Here is a 16,797-nt window from a genome sequence, read left to right as displayed (position 1 = left end):
TTAATGGACAGAAAACAGAACGTAAGAATAAACTGGTAATTTTCGGGTTGGCAGGCTATAACTAGTGGGATACCGCAAGGATCAGGTGCTTGGGCCCCAGCTGTTCACAATCTATATCAATGATTTGGATGAGGGGGCTAAATATAATATATCCAAGTTTGCTGATGATACAAAGCTAGCTGGGAGTGTGAGTTGTGAGGAGGATGCAAAGAGACTTCAAGGGGATATCGACAGGCTAAGTGAGTGGGCAAGAACATGGCAAATGGGAAAATAACGTGGAGAAATGTTAAGTTATCCACTTGGGAAAGATAGAACAGCAGAGTATTTTTTAAATGGTGAGAGATTGGGAAATGTTGGTGTTCAGAGGGCCCTGGGTGTCCTTGTATAAGAATCACTGAAAGTTAACATGCAGGTTCAGCAAGCAATTAAGAAAGCAAATGGTATGTTGGCCTTTATTACAAGAGGATTTGAGTACAAGAGTAAAGACATCTTCCTGCAATTATATCATCATCATTGGCGGTCCCTCGTATTGAGGATGACTTGCTTCCACGCCAAAAAGGGATGAGTTCACGGGTGTTTCAATGAAGGATCTAATATTCCAGGATCCCGAACTACATGTTGAAGAGTGGAAGATGCCTGTGCGTGGATTTTTTTAACATGGTGACCGTTGCACACCAGCCACCACACGGGCTTGACAGAGCTAGGTCTTGGTCCAGTAGCAAGGATTACCCAAGACGACTGGAGATCGGCTCTGCTGCACGGACCGAGTGTGCACACATATCGCAGTGTGGGCTGGCCCATGCTGCCCCTGGGCCCTCACTTCTGTGCCCTGTAACTCATGCCTCTCCTGGGCCCCGATCCTGTTGCTCTATAATCCCTCGCCGCTCCTGCGCCCCGACCTTGCCGTACCTGCCCATGCTCCAATCAACGACCTGGACCTTGGCAACGTCCAATCCAGTCGCTCTCTTCACAACTGTCACCCTTCTGAACCGGCTCGCGCTGCACCTTGAAGTGGTATGCGCCACGCTGCTCCCTTGAAGGCCTCGACCTGCTGATGGTCCTTGCAGGTCAGGGCAGCCGCTAGGGCCCTGGTGAGACCGCACCTGGAATATTGTGTATAGTTTTAGTCTCCTTACCTAAGGAAGGCTGTACTTGCCATTGAGGGAGTGCAACAAAGGTTGACCAGACTGATTCCTGGGATGAGGGTGGGGTGGGGGGATGGGATGGGGGGGGGAAAAGAGTGTCCTATGAGGAGAGATTGAGTAGACTTAAGAATTGAGAGGTGATCTCATTGAAACATACAAAATATTTACAGGGCTTGACAAGATAGATGCAAGGAGGATGATTCCTCTGGCTGGGGAGTCTAGAACCAGGGGTTACGGTCTCATAATACGGGTCGGCCATTTAGGACAGATGAGGAGAAACTTCTTCACTTGGAGGGTGGTGAATCTTTGGAATTCTCGGTATTCTGTATTTACAAGACTGATATATAGATTTTTGGATATTCAGGAATCAAGGGATGTGGGGATAGTTCGGGAAAGTGGAGTTGGTGGAAGATCAGCCATGATCTCATTGAATGGCAGAGCAGGCTCGAGGGGCTGAATGGCCCACTCTTGCTCCTAATTCTTATGTTCTTAATGATGATCCCCAGATGTTAAGGTGAGGGATTCGGTGACGGTAATGCCATTGAATGTCACGGGACGGTGGTTAGACACTCTCTTGTTAGACATAGTCATTGCCTACCATTTGTGTGGCGCGTATGTCACTTGCCACTTATCAGCCCAAGCCTGAATGTTGTCCAGGTCTTGCTGCATGCGGGCATGGATTGCTTTCATTATTTGAGGAGTTGCGAATGGCACTGAACACTGCAATCATCATCTCCACTTCTGACCTTACGATGGCGGGAAGGTCATTGATGAAGCAGTTGAAACTGATTGTGCCTGGGACACTGCCCTGAGGAACTCCTGCAGCGATGTCCTGGGGCTGAGATGGTTGATCTCCAACAACCACAAGCATCTTTTCTTGTGCTCGATATGACTCCAGCCAGTGGAGAGTTTTCGCCCTGATTCCCATTGACTTCGATTTTACTTGGGTTCCTTGATGCCACACTGTCAAATGCTGCCTTGGTGTCATGGGTTGTCACTCTCACCTCATCTCTGGAATTCAGCTCTTTTGTCCATGTTTGGACCAAGGCTGTAATGAGGTCTGGAGCCGAGTGGCTTTGTCGGAACCCAAACTGAGCATCGGTGAGCAGGTTGTTGGTGAGTAAGTGCAGTTTGATAGCACTGTCGACGACACCTTCCATCACTTTGCTGCTAATTGAGAGTAGACTGCTGGGACACTAATTGCCAGATTAGATTTGTCCTGCTTTTTGTGGACAGGACATATCTGGGCAGTTTTCCAGGACATGTCTGGTAGATGTACCGGAGCAGCTTGGCTAGAGGCGTGGCTAGTTCTGGAGCGCAAGTCTTCAGCACGAAGTTGGGATATTGTCGGAGCCCATAGCCTTTGCTGTATCCAGTGCGCTCAGCTGTTTCTTGACATCACGTGGGTGAATTGAATTGGCTGAAGACTGGCATCCTGTGATGGTGTGTACCTCGGGAGAATTCCGAGATGGATCATCCACTTGGCATTTCTGACTGAAGATGGTTGCAAACTCTTCAGCCTTGTCTTTTGCACTAGCATTCTGGGCTCCGCCATCGTTGAGGATGGGGATTTGCATGGAGCCGCCTCTTCCCGTTGGTTGTTTAATTGGCCACCACCATTCATGACTGGATGTGGCAGGACTGCAGAGCTTCGATCTGATCCGTTGATTGTGGGATTGCTTAGCTCTGTCTATAGCATGCTGCTTCTGCTGTTTAACGTACATTGTAGTCCTGTGTTGCAGCTTTGCTAGGTAGGCATCTCATTTTTAGGTACGTCTGGTGCTGTTCCTGGCAACACTTCTCATTGAACCAGGGATGGCCCCCTGACTTGATAATGGAGGGGAAAGAATTCTTTCTTTTTCTCTCTTCAGCTTCATTGTCCTCTGCAAAATGGAAAATTCCATGAGCTGTAAAAATGTTTTGAAGAATATATGTAGGTAGGTTGGGGAAACAATTCTGTGCTGTTGGGACATATTCTGACTGTTAAGGCAGGTGATACTCACTGGACTTAATTTGCCTTTTAGAAAATTGTTTTTAAGCACCAAAGATTAAATGTACAGACTTCATAAATGTATTACCATTAATGATAAGTCATGTTCCAAATTTGTTAACCAGCTAAGAGCATTTACTTAAACCTTAGAATATCCCATTCTGAGCTCATTTTAAAATGACATTTACTTGTTTTTTTTAATGTAGAGCAATGAATGCACATGTGAATCCCGTTGCTGTGGCAGCAGGACCAGCAGCTTCTCCAGATCGCCACGGCTTATCTTGCTCCCTGATGCCTCTTTTAACTTGTACAGAAGACCCATCAACTATTGAAACACATGCAGCATCCTCTGATAACTTGGAGGAATGCATATGGCCACCTGCAGATTTCCCCAGTGAAAATAGGAAATGTGGGACTGGACATGACACTGGCAGTAGTACTAGCTATTCAGAATTTATAAATCGAGAAAACATACAAAAAATAGATCAGACTGTTGGGTCAGGTGCCAGCAGTTATAATTCAGCATCTCAATCTGAAATTGAAGATGAGAAAAGGAAAGTAATCAATGAGAGAACTGTTGAATCTGAGGTTGAAGTAATAGAAAATACTGATCAGTTGAAGTGTTACGGAGATAATTTAACGCATTGTGATAATTTGCCAACCGCATTTAGTACATCTATTGGTCAAAGAATTAGGAGAGGTAAACGGCAAAGTGCTGACAGTGCAAATAATGTTTTAGAAAAAGAAGGTGCACCAAAACTGCCAATTGGAGACCTATCTGGAGAAAGCACTTTGATTATTAATGAGTCACAAACTGTGGAACGATCTAATCAGAATATTGAACTAGAATTCTTGAACTTTGTTGGAGATTGGCCAGCAGCAGAAACACTGAAACCTCAAGATCAGAGGAAAAGGAGAACCAGAAAAACATCAGAACAAAACATCAGAAATAAGGACAATTTAAATCAATCCGATAACTTCGAATCTGTCATTCAGAGTGATTCAATAAAAGAAGCTGCTGGCAATTTGGTTGAACAGAAGAATGTAGAAATCTCACATGGATCAAACAGCTCAGAGGCTTCTGTGGATAGTTTTGATGATCTTTATGTAACGTCTTCAACTGCTGAAAACTCTATTTTGGAAAGAAATTCTGAAAACTGTGAGGAGCTTAAAAGTCCAGAAACCTTTGAAGAGCAAATTTCCGAAGCATTGTCTGAAAAGCGCGCACACAAAAAATCTTGGCAGAACAGAAGAGTAGGAAAAACCTGCAAACTGGCACTAACATTCACTGGTAGCAGCCCTATCGCTGCAGAATTTCTGGAGCCTAACCCCTTGACCTCTGCTCCAATGGGAAACTCTCCTATAATTCCAGATAATTCAGGACAGGAGAACTCAACACAAACTGCACCTGAAGATTTTGCTCTATTATGGAGAATTGAGAAACAAAAAGCTAGTTTTATTGAGTTTAAAATATTGTCAGGAACTGTAGATGGATTTAAACTGACAGATTTAGATGCAACACAAAAATCTGTAAATCCTAAGCAATCGGTGCCCTATAGAGTTGTGCATGATAAAAGCACATATGTAGATGAAAATGTCTTTGTTAATAAAGAGGAGAATCTGCAGATACTCAGTGATTGTTTTAAATCTGTACCTTTTGAGGATCTGAATGATTTATATGAGAAATGCAACAAAGATGTGGAATGGGCAACCAATTTATTGCTCGACTCTGATGTGAAGCTTTCAAATGACGATTCAGTGAACAAACAGTCAGTTGCAGACCATGGACTTGCAAGCAGCAGTATTGCACAAATGAACCAAATGCCGCAAACAGAGAAAATAGACTTGGGTGAGCAATCGTCAAATGATAAATCTACATCTGTAGCAAATCAGTTGTCTAATGCCAATAACATTACAGCAGACGTAAATAGTCAATCATCAGAGACAAATACAGAGTATACCGTGGAATATCTGGTCTCTTACCTTGACCGTGAAGTCATAAACCCATCACCTGACATTACTACAGAATCTGTAATTATAGCTGAAGATTTGAAAAGTACAAGTGATGCATTGCATGATGCTAGTCTGACATTTAACATTGATTGTGAACAGCTTACTAATCCAAGTAAGGAATATAATGAAGGAGCAGAATACAATGATTCAATGCTTAGGAAGGATTTGGTAAATAACAGTGTAATGTGCATAGAAGATGACATATCTGTTACTTCAAATGTAAAGATAATAAAAGAATATAAGGACATAAATGAGACCACTTCAATATCAAAACTGGAACTTAATTCCTATACAGAAAATGTAACACACAATCAGTCCAGCTCTGACACAGTAAAAATCTCAGCACAAAAGAAAAATGGAAATGAAGTGAAGATCATCGAAGCTGGAAATACAAACCAGGATGGTTTAGGACTGTACTCTGATCCACTGCACATTCAATCTTTGGAATTGTGCTTGCCACCCGAACTGGCACTTCAACTTTATGACCTGTTTGGATCGGTAGGCCTTGATCCAGGTAAGCGAGGCGTTTGTTCTAAGTTGACTCTACTAATTAATTCACTTATTTTTGTTTGCATTTTAAACTTCAAGGAAGGAGACAAATATCCTGAAGAAAACATGCCGATACAGTATGTGTCTGCAGAGATCAACAATGGTCATGCTCTCTAACAAATATCAAAAAAATTATTTGATAATATGGCAGGACCTTACTGGAAAATATAGATATTCTGCCAAAATCTGTATTAATAGTTTGTTTTTGTCTGTCTAGGGGTAGGGCCGGGGGCTGGGTGCATGTGGTCCGGACTGAGTGACGGTTGCACTGACCAATGGGCAATTGGGGCCCGCCCGGCCTCACAACCAATCAGGGCCGGGAGTGATAGCGCGAATTTTTAAAGTTTAATTGAAGCTGGGTCTGCTCCAATGAGGAGGCGGCAATGAATGCGGTGGGGCCAATGGGGGTGGGGCCTCCCCAAGTGTTGCTACGAAGCAGAGAGGAGTGCGTGGTAGGAGAGGGTGGGGGAGATTGTGGTGGGAGGGAGGACATCAGCGTTGTTTCTATCCGACGAAGGCGATGATCACAGTCTAAAACAAGTACTTTGCAATAAAGATACTAATTTGACCGCAAATGTTTTGCGGGTCTCTGCTAGTTAATTACATTTTCAACTTCAGTGTCTTAAATTAAGTGCTTAAATTAACTGCCTTTAGCAGTTTCATGTTCTGTCTTATAAGTTGTCATATTCAATGATATTTCTAATCCATTTTCTTGATGCACTGAAAACTTTAGAGCTATTTTTTTATCACTCGTCTCACTAAAAATGTTATTTATAAATAAGTAAAGGGAATGTTGATGTTTCCAAATAGTTTTGTGCCTTAAATACAAGAGCATCATGTTTGGGATGAAAGACCATCAATCCTACTCTATTCAGAGTCCATGTCTGGTGATTCTGTCACGGATTCCTTCATTTTTCCTTTCTCCCCCTCACTTTCCTGTTGATCCCCTTACTTCACGGAATGCTGTTACTTGCTCTAGCTCAAGGAGAATTTATTGTCATTTCTGTACCCAATTCTATTCTACAGCCTTTGTTTTATCATCCTCACTGTTCTCTGGTTACTTTGCCTATTGTATTTATATAAATAACTGTGCCCTCATTGACCAATAATGGGCAGACCAGAGGGTACTAAAGAAGGTATAACACTCCCATCATTTCAAGGGAACTCTGAACATCATTGCCTTTCAGAGCTGCTTTACCTTACATGGAAAGTATAAAATCGTACAAATAGTCACATTTTTTCATAAATAGTTTCAATCCTGCAATTTAAAAAAAAAAAAAAATATTTGAAGATCATGTCAAATTTTGCAACAACCTGTCTACTGTTAGTCACAAAATACTGAGCAGTGCAGTAATCTAGTTTGTGATGTGCTTTCTGGAATGTTTCCATGAATTTCAGGAAGTCATGTACGAGGTGAGATGAATAGAAATCGTTAAAAGTGCCTTTTAAAAATGATGTACAGTAAGTGTTCTGTTTTCCAAATGGTCTTTATTCTCCCCAAAATGTGTACATTGTTTTTATTGTTTTCTGTGTCATTTATTCAACTATGACCATTACTGCTTCTTAGATTTTTTGACTCCAGAGGAATGTGTTGTCCAGATAGATCTAAATTTGGCAAAAATTATTCATCAGAAGTGGAAGGAGACAATATTGGTTAGTATAACTTTTGTTCATCGAATGTTCTTATCTCGAGTCTAGAGTCCAGAATTTGGAAGCCATTAGGAAATGTATTGGTTACTTACTGTAACTGATATTTCCATGTAGTGTATTTTGAGTGAAGAGGTGGTGCAGGTGAATATGAAGAGTGAATCTGGGTTTGAATCCAATTGAGTATGAAGGTCTTTTTATTCATATGATAGTCAGGGATCCTCTGTTAAGTAGGTTTGCATCTTATCGGTGTAGTTTTTGGAAGACGTGATTTATACAGTACAAAATTATTTTCATATTGAGATTGTACTGCCAACAATCTTTCAAAATATGTAATATAAATTAAAGAAAAAATATTAGCAGCTGTTAAGCTGTCATGGGGTCACTATTTTGCTAATGGATGAATGGAGCAGATTCAGTTTTGTTGCAATGCCTTGTCACTTCAGGCAACTTGGTGTGAAGTGGCATATTAGGAAATCGATTTCCTTCTCTCTTTCAGGAATTTTTCTTTAAACATGCAGCTTTCAACACTAAAATCTTGAAAGATTCTGCAACTAAAATTGTCATATTAAAATACCTAAGCTTTCCTTTTGAAAAGATTAAAATAATTTGTGAAAACCAGTGAAGCATTTGATAAAACCAAGCCCATTATTTGAGCCACACTATATATATTCCACAGTTATATAATGTGTGTTGTGTGAATTTTAAAGGTATTATGTTATCTTGTACTTGTAATTAATTGTTTGATCAGTTTATATTGCTTGAATGTAATCTATCCTCTTTTCCAGGAACGACAAAAACAAGAATCTCTATCATACCAGCTCCTTTTGGAAGGTAATAAATATAGTTAACACCTTGACTGAAGACCTAATTTATTTTGTTGACAAGTGATTTTTCATTCATATGAAATGATGAAAGTCAAGGGCACACACAATAAGTAAGGAGAATGAGGAAGGGATAGCCTAGTGGTTATGGTACTGGACCAGCAACTCGGATTGTAACTTCAAATCTCACCATTGCAAGTTGTGAAATGGAATTCAATACATCTGGTAATTTGTGGATTACACCAGGGAATAACCAGGACTTGGTGTAAAACCTAATTCACGAATGCCTTCAGTTAAGGGAGCCTGCCATCCCTACCCTGTCTAGCCTACATGCATGTCCTGTTCCACTGGGAGGGTAGACCCACCAGATATGGGGACACAGTGGTATACAGGATGATGGGAGTGACCCGAGGAATCCTCAACATTGATTCTGGACCACATGAAGTCTCTGCCTTCTGATCACACCAGCCACCTCTCTCTGCCACTCCATGTTGTAAATTAAAGAGTAAAGGACACAGAATTTTAGGTGGGAAACTTCAAATTCTTGTCTCCATAGTGAGGTTATTCTTTTATCATGTAGTGTGGTACTTAGTGTGTGCCAAGTGGGGCAGACTAAGGACTAATCTAGCAGTCCAAAACTCATCCATGTTGTACTGTGGGCCATCAGAAGCAGAATCCTGTACCACTACAATCTATCCTGTGTCTGCCACATCCCTTATTCTACAATCATCATCAACACTGGTTCTTTGGTGAATGTAGAAGGGTGTGGCAACCTGCTCATTGACACTTAGTTCGGGTTCTAGTAGCACCAGTTGCTTCCAGAAGTGGATACAGGACCTGATTGCGGGAGGAAAGATGAGAGTTGCTGTTGACATTAAGGCAACATTCTACCATCTGAGTATGGTGGGAGTCAAAGGGAACCCCCCCCCACTGTCCTGTTTGAGACCAATCATCACAGCCCCAGAAATCGCTACAGCAATGTTCCCTGTAAGCTGCGCTTTGTTCTGTGTGGCCTGTTTCTTTTAGTGCGTGGTCCCTTTAAATTTCCATGCATGCGCGGTATTTGCAATGGAGAAACTGATGAGTGATTTGCATGGGACCTTTCCCATTACTGTGCAGTCGTGCAGCTTAGTGGGAACATTGCACTGCAGGCACTTATCAGGAAAGCATCCATGACCACATCCTGTTGAGCTGCGCAACTGCACAGCAGCCTGAAGGTCCCGTGCAGGCCACTCAGCAGCTTTTGAATGGAAAAACCACACGTGCAGAAATTTGAATGGGCCACACTCAAAAAAAAAAAAGTAATTAGCGTAAACATTTTCATGACTCAACCATTTTTAGTTGTTTCATGAATGACCTTCCTTCCATCACAAGGTCAGCGGTGAGGTTCTTTGCTGCTGGTTCCAGAGTGTTCAACTCCAGTCACAGTTTCTCTGATAATGAGACACTCTTCCTCATTCATGGGTTGTCCTGCCCCACACAGTTGAGGAGAACCTGTTGCTAGGCTTCCGCTGTGAAACTGGTTACAAGGAAAAATAAGTATGACCCTGGATGGAAGTGGCATCTGACTCTGATTATGTCCTCCAATTGTGAAATAGTGCCTGATCTCATATTTGCTATCCTTACAGCAGCATATTAATGATCGGGAACTTATTTGTGGAGTATCATGGGTGTGAACCTTCTGTGACACATCAGAGCTTCATGAGAAACTGCCCCTATGGGCTGCTTTCACATTCCTCCTTGTGATAAATTTCAGAACTTCATTACATTGTGCTATCACTTTAGCTGCATAGTATATTGTGAATTAGAAGCTACAAAAATTGTAACATTTCCTCTTTAGGTGGCAATTTTTCTGAGAAGTTAAAATGGGAGCTTGAGGGTGAAGTGGAGGAGGAAGAGGAGGATGTTTCTTCTCTGAAATATGATAACAAACAGCCAAAGAAAAAGGATGGAAAGGAAGCTATCCCTTTATCTGCTGCATTAACTGCCAAGACAGATGTGGTGGAGGGCTTTCCTTTTATGGACCATTGGAGTGCTCGGGTTCCTCGTGTGTCATTAAGAGATATCATGTCTGAGGAGATGGATTTTCAGATAAAGCAAGACCAGGTATGTATATGTCTGCATGTAAAACAGTTTATTAACTTAGTTAATTGGGGTTTATTCTCCTCACTTCTTAATTTTACGATTGGTGATACTGAACAGCAGAGATGAGCTGTATTTGTAACTTTCATTAATTCTATTCATTTAGGAATATGAAATCTGTTTTTAAATGGGCTGAATTTTGTATTTGCATGTTTTCAGATTCAGTAGCGTCAGAGAATCTTTTTTGTCCACCTGGATGATATGTGTAAATGTTCCATTACTAAACTGCAGAGATACAAGATGTTAGGTGTAAATGGTAGAAGTAATGGCTGGCACTTCATCAGCATAATGGAAATAGGATCAGTCAAAGATGAGAGAAGACCAAGCAACCCATCATGCTTGTCCCTCTAGAGTGATGTCGAATAGTGCTGGGTTCTTTTCTGCGCCACAGTGAGAAAATATATTTAAATTCATTTTGATTTTTTAAAAATGATATTGCACATGGTTTGTTCTAAATGTTTCTGAGAGACTCTACTTGATCTTTTTCCAGCTGGAAGTCACCTTGTAATTCCACTGAACTATTCAGCACATGACTCTGATTTGAGTGCCATTTAATATTCATACCAAAACATAAGAAACACCGCACTTATATTTATACTTCTGATGGGTTTTATCTATTGAAATTTTGTACTTGATTATGATTCTGATTTTTTTTTTCCTTGGGAGCAGCTTAGATTCGATGCTCCTTGTAGTTTTATAAGTGTATTTAATTTTTAATTGCATATTGCGTGCTTCTCTTAAATTTTCTCAGCAAGAGCGTGCAGATCGGAGAATCCGTGTTAGTGTTGTAATTCCGTCTCGATCTGTGCTCTGTTTTGAGTGCGGGTCCCCATTGAGAATACATGTTCGCTGAACTTAATCAATTATGCCGACAGCAACCTCAGTCTAAAGACTTTTAATAGTCTAGTCATGTATAGACTAGTTAGCCTAACATCTGTGGTTGGGAGTCCATTATTAAAGTAGCAGGACATTTGGTGAAGCAAAATTTAGTCAGGTAGAGTCTGAAGGGGAAGTCATGTTTGACAAATTTGCTGGAGTTCTTTGAGGATGTAACGAACAGGGTGGATAAAGGGGAACCAGTGGATGTGGTGTATTTGGACTTTCAGAAGGCATTTGACAAGGTGCCACAAAAAAGGTTACTGCACAAGATAAAAGTTCACGGGGTTGGGGGTAATATATTAGCATGGATAGAGGATTGGCTAACTAACAGAAAACAGAGAGTCGGGATAAATGGTTCATTCTCTGGTTGACAACCAGTAACTAGTGGGCTGCTGCAGGGATCAGTGCTGGGGCCCCAACTATTTACAATCTATATTAACAACTTGGAAGAAGGGACTGAGTGTAATATAGTCAAGTTTGTTGATGATACAAAGATGGGAGGAAAAGCAATGTGTGAGGAGGACACAAAAAGTCTGCAAAAGGACATCGACAGGCTAAGTGAGTGGGCAAAAAATTTGGCAGATGGAGTATAATGTTGGAAAGTGTGAGGTCAAAAAAAATCAAAGAGCAAGTTATTATTTAAATGGAGAAAGATTGCAAAGTGCCGCAGTACAGCGGGACCTGGGGGTACTTGTGCATGAAACACAAGGATAGTATGTAGGTACAGCAAGTGATCAGGAAGGCCAATGGTATCTTGGCCTTTATTGCAAAGGGGATGGAATATACAAGCAGGGAAGTCTTGCTACAGCTATATAAGGTATTGGTGAGGCCACACCTGGAATACTGCGTGCAGTTTTGGTTTCCATATATACGAAAGGATATACTTGCTTTGGAGGCAGCTCAGAGAAGGTTCACTAGGTTGATTCCGGGGATGAGGGGGTTGGACTTATGAGAAAAGGTTGAGTAAGTTGGGCCTCTACTCATTGGAATTCAGAAGAATGAGAGGTGATCTTATCGAAACGTAAAAGATTATGAGGGGGCTTGACAAGGTGGATGCAGAGAGGATGTTTCCACTGATGGGGGAGACTAGAACTTGAGGGCATGATCTTAGAATAAGGGACCGCCCATTTAAAACCGAGATGAGGAGAAATTTCTTCTGAGGGTTGTAAATCTGTGGAATTCGCTGCCTAGGAGAGTTGTGGAAGCTGGGACATTGAATTAATTTAAGACAGAAATAGACAGTTTCTTAAATGTTAAGGGGTTATGGTGGGGGCGGGTGGGGAGGTGGAGCTGAGTCCATGATCAGATTAGCCATGATCTTATTGAATGGCGGAGCAGGCTTGAGGGGCCATATGGCCTACTCCTATTTCTTATGTTCTTATGTTATGATTGCTGGTGATCATGATCGATGCATAAAATGCTTGTCACTAACACAACAGTGCTCCCTGCCATACTTGTCTGGGTTCTTCAAAAGCATTTATATTTCCCATATTATAGAGGGAAAAGTCTGAAGTTAGAAAAAGCATGACAAAAATTGTCATTCTCAGTCAGGAGTCAGCACAAGCTGATTACCAACAACCATCAGTGCCAAAGACTTCATGGCCCTAATTAATTTTGAAGATTTTACAATACCACTTGGTATCAGTTGCCAATGACACATTGGTGTTGATTAGTACTGAGTGCAGCAGAGGTCAAAGGAAAAATATATTTAATTTCTTCAAAGACAAAATTGTTGGACCAGCAATATGAAGTCATATAGGTACTCCTCAACAAAAATATTGCATTAACATCCAGAAGGGTGGTGTCGGGCTCAATATTCGGTACTTTTCAAGCTACACATCATTTAGGGGCAATTCAAGTAGAACATAAAACCAAATAAAAATGTTCTTCCAAGGAGGAACTACCAATATTACTCCGGAACAGGCGTGGCATAATGCCCAAGGCCCCACTGTGAAGGAAAGGTAAAGTTCACAAACCTTGTAAATATTAATGCCATTTTCTTTGGCAACATCTCCCTTGGATACATCTTTAGACATGCCTGAGATGAACTTGAGAAAAGTGTTAATTTTGCAACTTTTTCTGGATGACATTGTTACATTTTTGAGTTGCTATACTGGATATTTTCCTCGGATTCATTGTCACAGACTATTCCCATAAGCAACCTGTGGTCCTTGTGGCTGCTACTCTCCCAGACCTAACTGCCTGCATGAGACGAGGTTGAGGTGTTTGCAAGTGTCTTTCGGCAAAACTCCAGAGTGGACATCCTACTCTGCCTCCTCCCAAAGTCCCTATCATTTGGTTCACTCCACATGACATTAAGAAGTGGCTAAGTGCATTGGACACCACAAAAGCTATGGGTGCTGACAGTGTCCTGACTGCAGTACTGAAGACCTGCACACCAAAGCTTGCCACTCCCCTATCCAAGCTGTTCCAGAATAGCTATGACAGTGGCAACTACCCAACAATATGGAATATTGGCCAGGTTTGGCAGTTACTTTTTCTTCTTCGTTTTGAAACTTTTAAGCATTAAAGACTCCCATAATTTCAACTCCTTGCTGCTTGGTATGATCTTTACATTTTCCTGCCACTTAAATCTGTTGCTCTGTTGATCTCTCTCCCTGATCTTTTCAGCCCTCTCCTTTCAGGTGCTGCTGAAGGCCAATTTTAGTCTTTGTCTCTTCCACCCTCACAGATGGCCAGTTGCCTGTAAGCAGTATGTAACATCACCCATCTCCGCCCTTGCCTCAGCTCATCTACTGCTGATGCTCTCATCCATGCGCTTGTTACCACTAGACTTGACTATTCCAGTGCAGTCCCGTTCACCCATTGCCCCTGTGCTCACTGACTTACATTGGCTCCCAGTTGAGCAACACCCCGATTTCAAAATTTTCATACTCGTTTTCAAATTCCCGCCCCCCCCCGCCCCATCACCTCGCCCCTCCCTATCTCTAATCTCCTTCAGCCCCCCCCGAGATCTCTGTGCTCCTCGACTCCTGCCCTTGAGCGTCCCTGATTATAATTGCTCAACCACTGGTGGCCATGCCTTCTGTTGCATAGGCCCTAAGCTCTCGAATTCCCTACTTAAACCTCTACACTTCTCTACCTCTATTTTCTCCTTCAAGTCGCTTCTTTAAAACCTACCTCTTTGACCAAGCTTTTGGTCACCTGCCCTAATTTCTCCTTATGTGACTGTGTCAAATTTTTTGTCTGTAATACTTCTGGGAAGCGCCTGAGGACGTTGCACTACGTTAAAGGCACTATATAAATACAAGTTGTTGTTGTGATTAGCACTAGCAGCTCGCCTTCTGTATTTAAATGAAGCTTGAATACGAAAATCCATTGTGCCTCCAACACTTCCCCCATGTAATATGGGAGGGGAAAGTAGCATTTTACCTTTTAAGTGGATAAAGGAGAACCAGTTGATGTCATATATTTGGATTACCAGAAAGCATTCGATAAGGTGCCACACCAAAGATTACTGCACAAGATAAAAGCTCACAGGGTTGGGGTAATGGCCCCAAGTTTCCACATGATTTGCTCCTGATTTTTATGAGCAACTGGTGTAGAACGGAGTATCTTAGAAATCGGAATTATCCACATTTAGTTTGCTCCAGTTCTAGTCAGGTAGAACAGTTTCACTTTGGAACAGAATTTATTTTTCAAAAGGGGGCGAGTCCGGCCACTTACTCCTGATTTCAAAGTTTCGTGAGTGAAAACTTACTCCAAACTAACTTAGAATGGAGTAAGTGAAGATTTTTGTACGCTCGAAAAAACCTTGTCTACACTTTAGAAAATCAGGCGTAGGTTACAAATTAGGCGTGGGGAGGGGTGGGGGGGAGGCAAGTCATTAAATTCTACAATCAATCCTTAGTTATACTTATACAAATATTATACAAATAAATCCAACCTGAATAAAAATTTATAAACAAAGAAAAGATTAAATAAACCATGTTCCTACCTGTGTGAAAGTGCTTCAGGCAGGCCTTTCATGTTGGAGACAGGCAGCGGTGTGGCGTCAGTGTCTCGACGGCAGCGGCAGCAAGCTTCGAGCTGAGCTGCAGTGCTTGAGGCAGGCCTTCATTCTCTTCGTGGCTGGCCGCGGAGAAGCAGCACCGGACGGACCCGAGGCCATTCGGCCATGAAATGTCAGTGGCTGGCCGGCAGCCGAAGAATCAGCGGACTGATGTGAGGCCATTCGGCCATGAGATAGCAGCGGCGTCAGTGGCTGGCCGGCAGCCGAAGAATCAACACAGGACACACGCAACTCATTAAGGTTCTTGAGGCCATTCGGCGACGCTTTAGGGGCGGCGTCAGTGGCTGGCCGGCAGCCAAAGAATCAGCAGCGGACGGACGTGAGGCCATTCAGCCATAAGATATCAGCGGCGTCAGTGGTTGGCCGGCAGCCGAAAATACAGCAGCAGCCTTCGAGCTGTGAGGGGGACTGAGGCCATTTGGACAGGGAGAGGCAGCCACATCGACAGTTTTATATTTAAATTTGCAGAATGGGTGCTGCATTGTCAACACCATGTATTATTGCAAAGTTGAATTGGCACTCTTATTTCTCCAAACACACAGTCCTTACTTTACATGCACCAATGCAGCACCGGTTCTGCAAGTTTAGCAGTGAAAAGCTGAACTCACTGATTTCAGCAGGTGATTTATTCAGCAGTGCTGCTAAAAGCACTCCCTCACACACAGAAATATCAAAAAAAATTAAATTACAAGCCTTTGCAGGGGTCCAAGAAACAAATCTTCACTTTTTCTGCAGTATTTTTAAAAATGGCCGAGTGTCAATGTTTGTGAGAGACTGCGCGTGCGCGCACGCTCCAACGTGCACACGCAGGGTTGCCGGCACCACGAATGCTAATTTAAATTGTACCCGCCCCCTGCTACTTAGAGAATCGGCGCGAGTGTTAGGCTCTGCCCCCTGCTGCGATGAGCGCACCGCGCCAAGCAGCCATCGAGCTCCAAGGAGCTCGAGAATATCGGACTTTTTTTTAGGCGCAGTTTTCGGCGCGAAAAACAGGCGCCCAGCTCGGAGGTGCGCCGTTTTCGCCGCGGCACGAAACTTGGGGCCGTTATATTAGCGTGGGTAGAGGATTGGCTGTCTAACAGAAAACAGAGAATTGGGATAAATGGGTCATCTTCAGGTTGGCAAACTGTAACGAGTCGGGTGCCACAGGATGCTGGGGCCTCAACTATTTACAATTTATATTAATGAATTGGATGAAGGGACCGAGTGTAATGTAGTCAAATTTGATGATACAAAGATACATAGGAAAGCAAGTTGTGAGGATGACTCAAAGAATCGACAAAGGGATATAGATAGGCTCAGTGAGTGGGCAAAAATTTGGCAGATGGACTATAATGTGGGAAAATGTGAGGTTATCGACTTTGGTAGGAAAAATCAAACAGAAATTTATTATTTAAATGAGTGATTACAAAATGCTGCAGTACAGAGGGATCTGGGGGTTCTTGTGCATGAAATGCAAAAAGTTAGCATGCAGGAACAGCAAGTAATCAGGAAGGCAAGTGGAAGGCCTTTATTGCAAGGGGGGTAGAATATAAAAGCAGAGAAGTCCTGCTACAACTGTACAGGGTATTGGTA

General features: G+C 42.4%; 1 protein-coding gene across 3 annotated transcripts in view; it reads left to right on the top strand.

The window, feature by feature from the left end:
- n4bp2 (NEDD4 binding protein 2) overlaps window positions 1-16,797 on the top strand; it is a 141,601-nt gene that overhangs the window by 77,224 nt on the left and 47,580 nt on the right. For 2 of the 3 annotated variants that reach the window (XM_070870374.1, XM_070870375.1), the window contains exons 7-10: window positions 3,342-5,662; window positions 7,265-7,350; window positions 8,133-8,178; window positions 10,009-10,274. In XM_070870374.1, the coding sequence (XP_070726475.1) occupies window positions 3,342-5,662; window positions 7,265-7,350; window positions 8,133-8,178; window positions 10,009-10,274 (2,719 nt within the window). The remainder of the gene's footprint in view (window positions 1-3,341; window positions 5,663-7,264; window positions 7,351-8,132; window positions 8,179-10,008; window positions 10,275-16,797) is intronic. The other variant, XM_070870377.1, reaches the window with a different exon arrangement.

Source organism: Pristiophorus japonicus, chromosome 2 (assembly GCF_044704955.1).
Source record: "Pristiophorus japonicus isolate sPriJap1 chromosome 2, sPriJap1.hap1, whole genome shotgun sequence".
Lineage (NCBI taxonomy): Eukaryota > Metazoa > Chordata > Chondrichthyes > Pristiophoridae > Pristiophorus > Pristiophorus japonicus.
The sequence above is the reverse complement of the archived record's forward strand: the minus strand, read 5'-3'. Positions and strand labels throughout refer to the sequence as shown.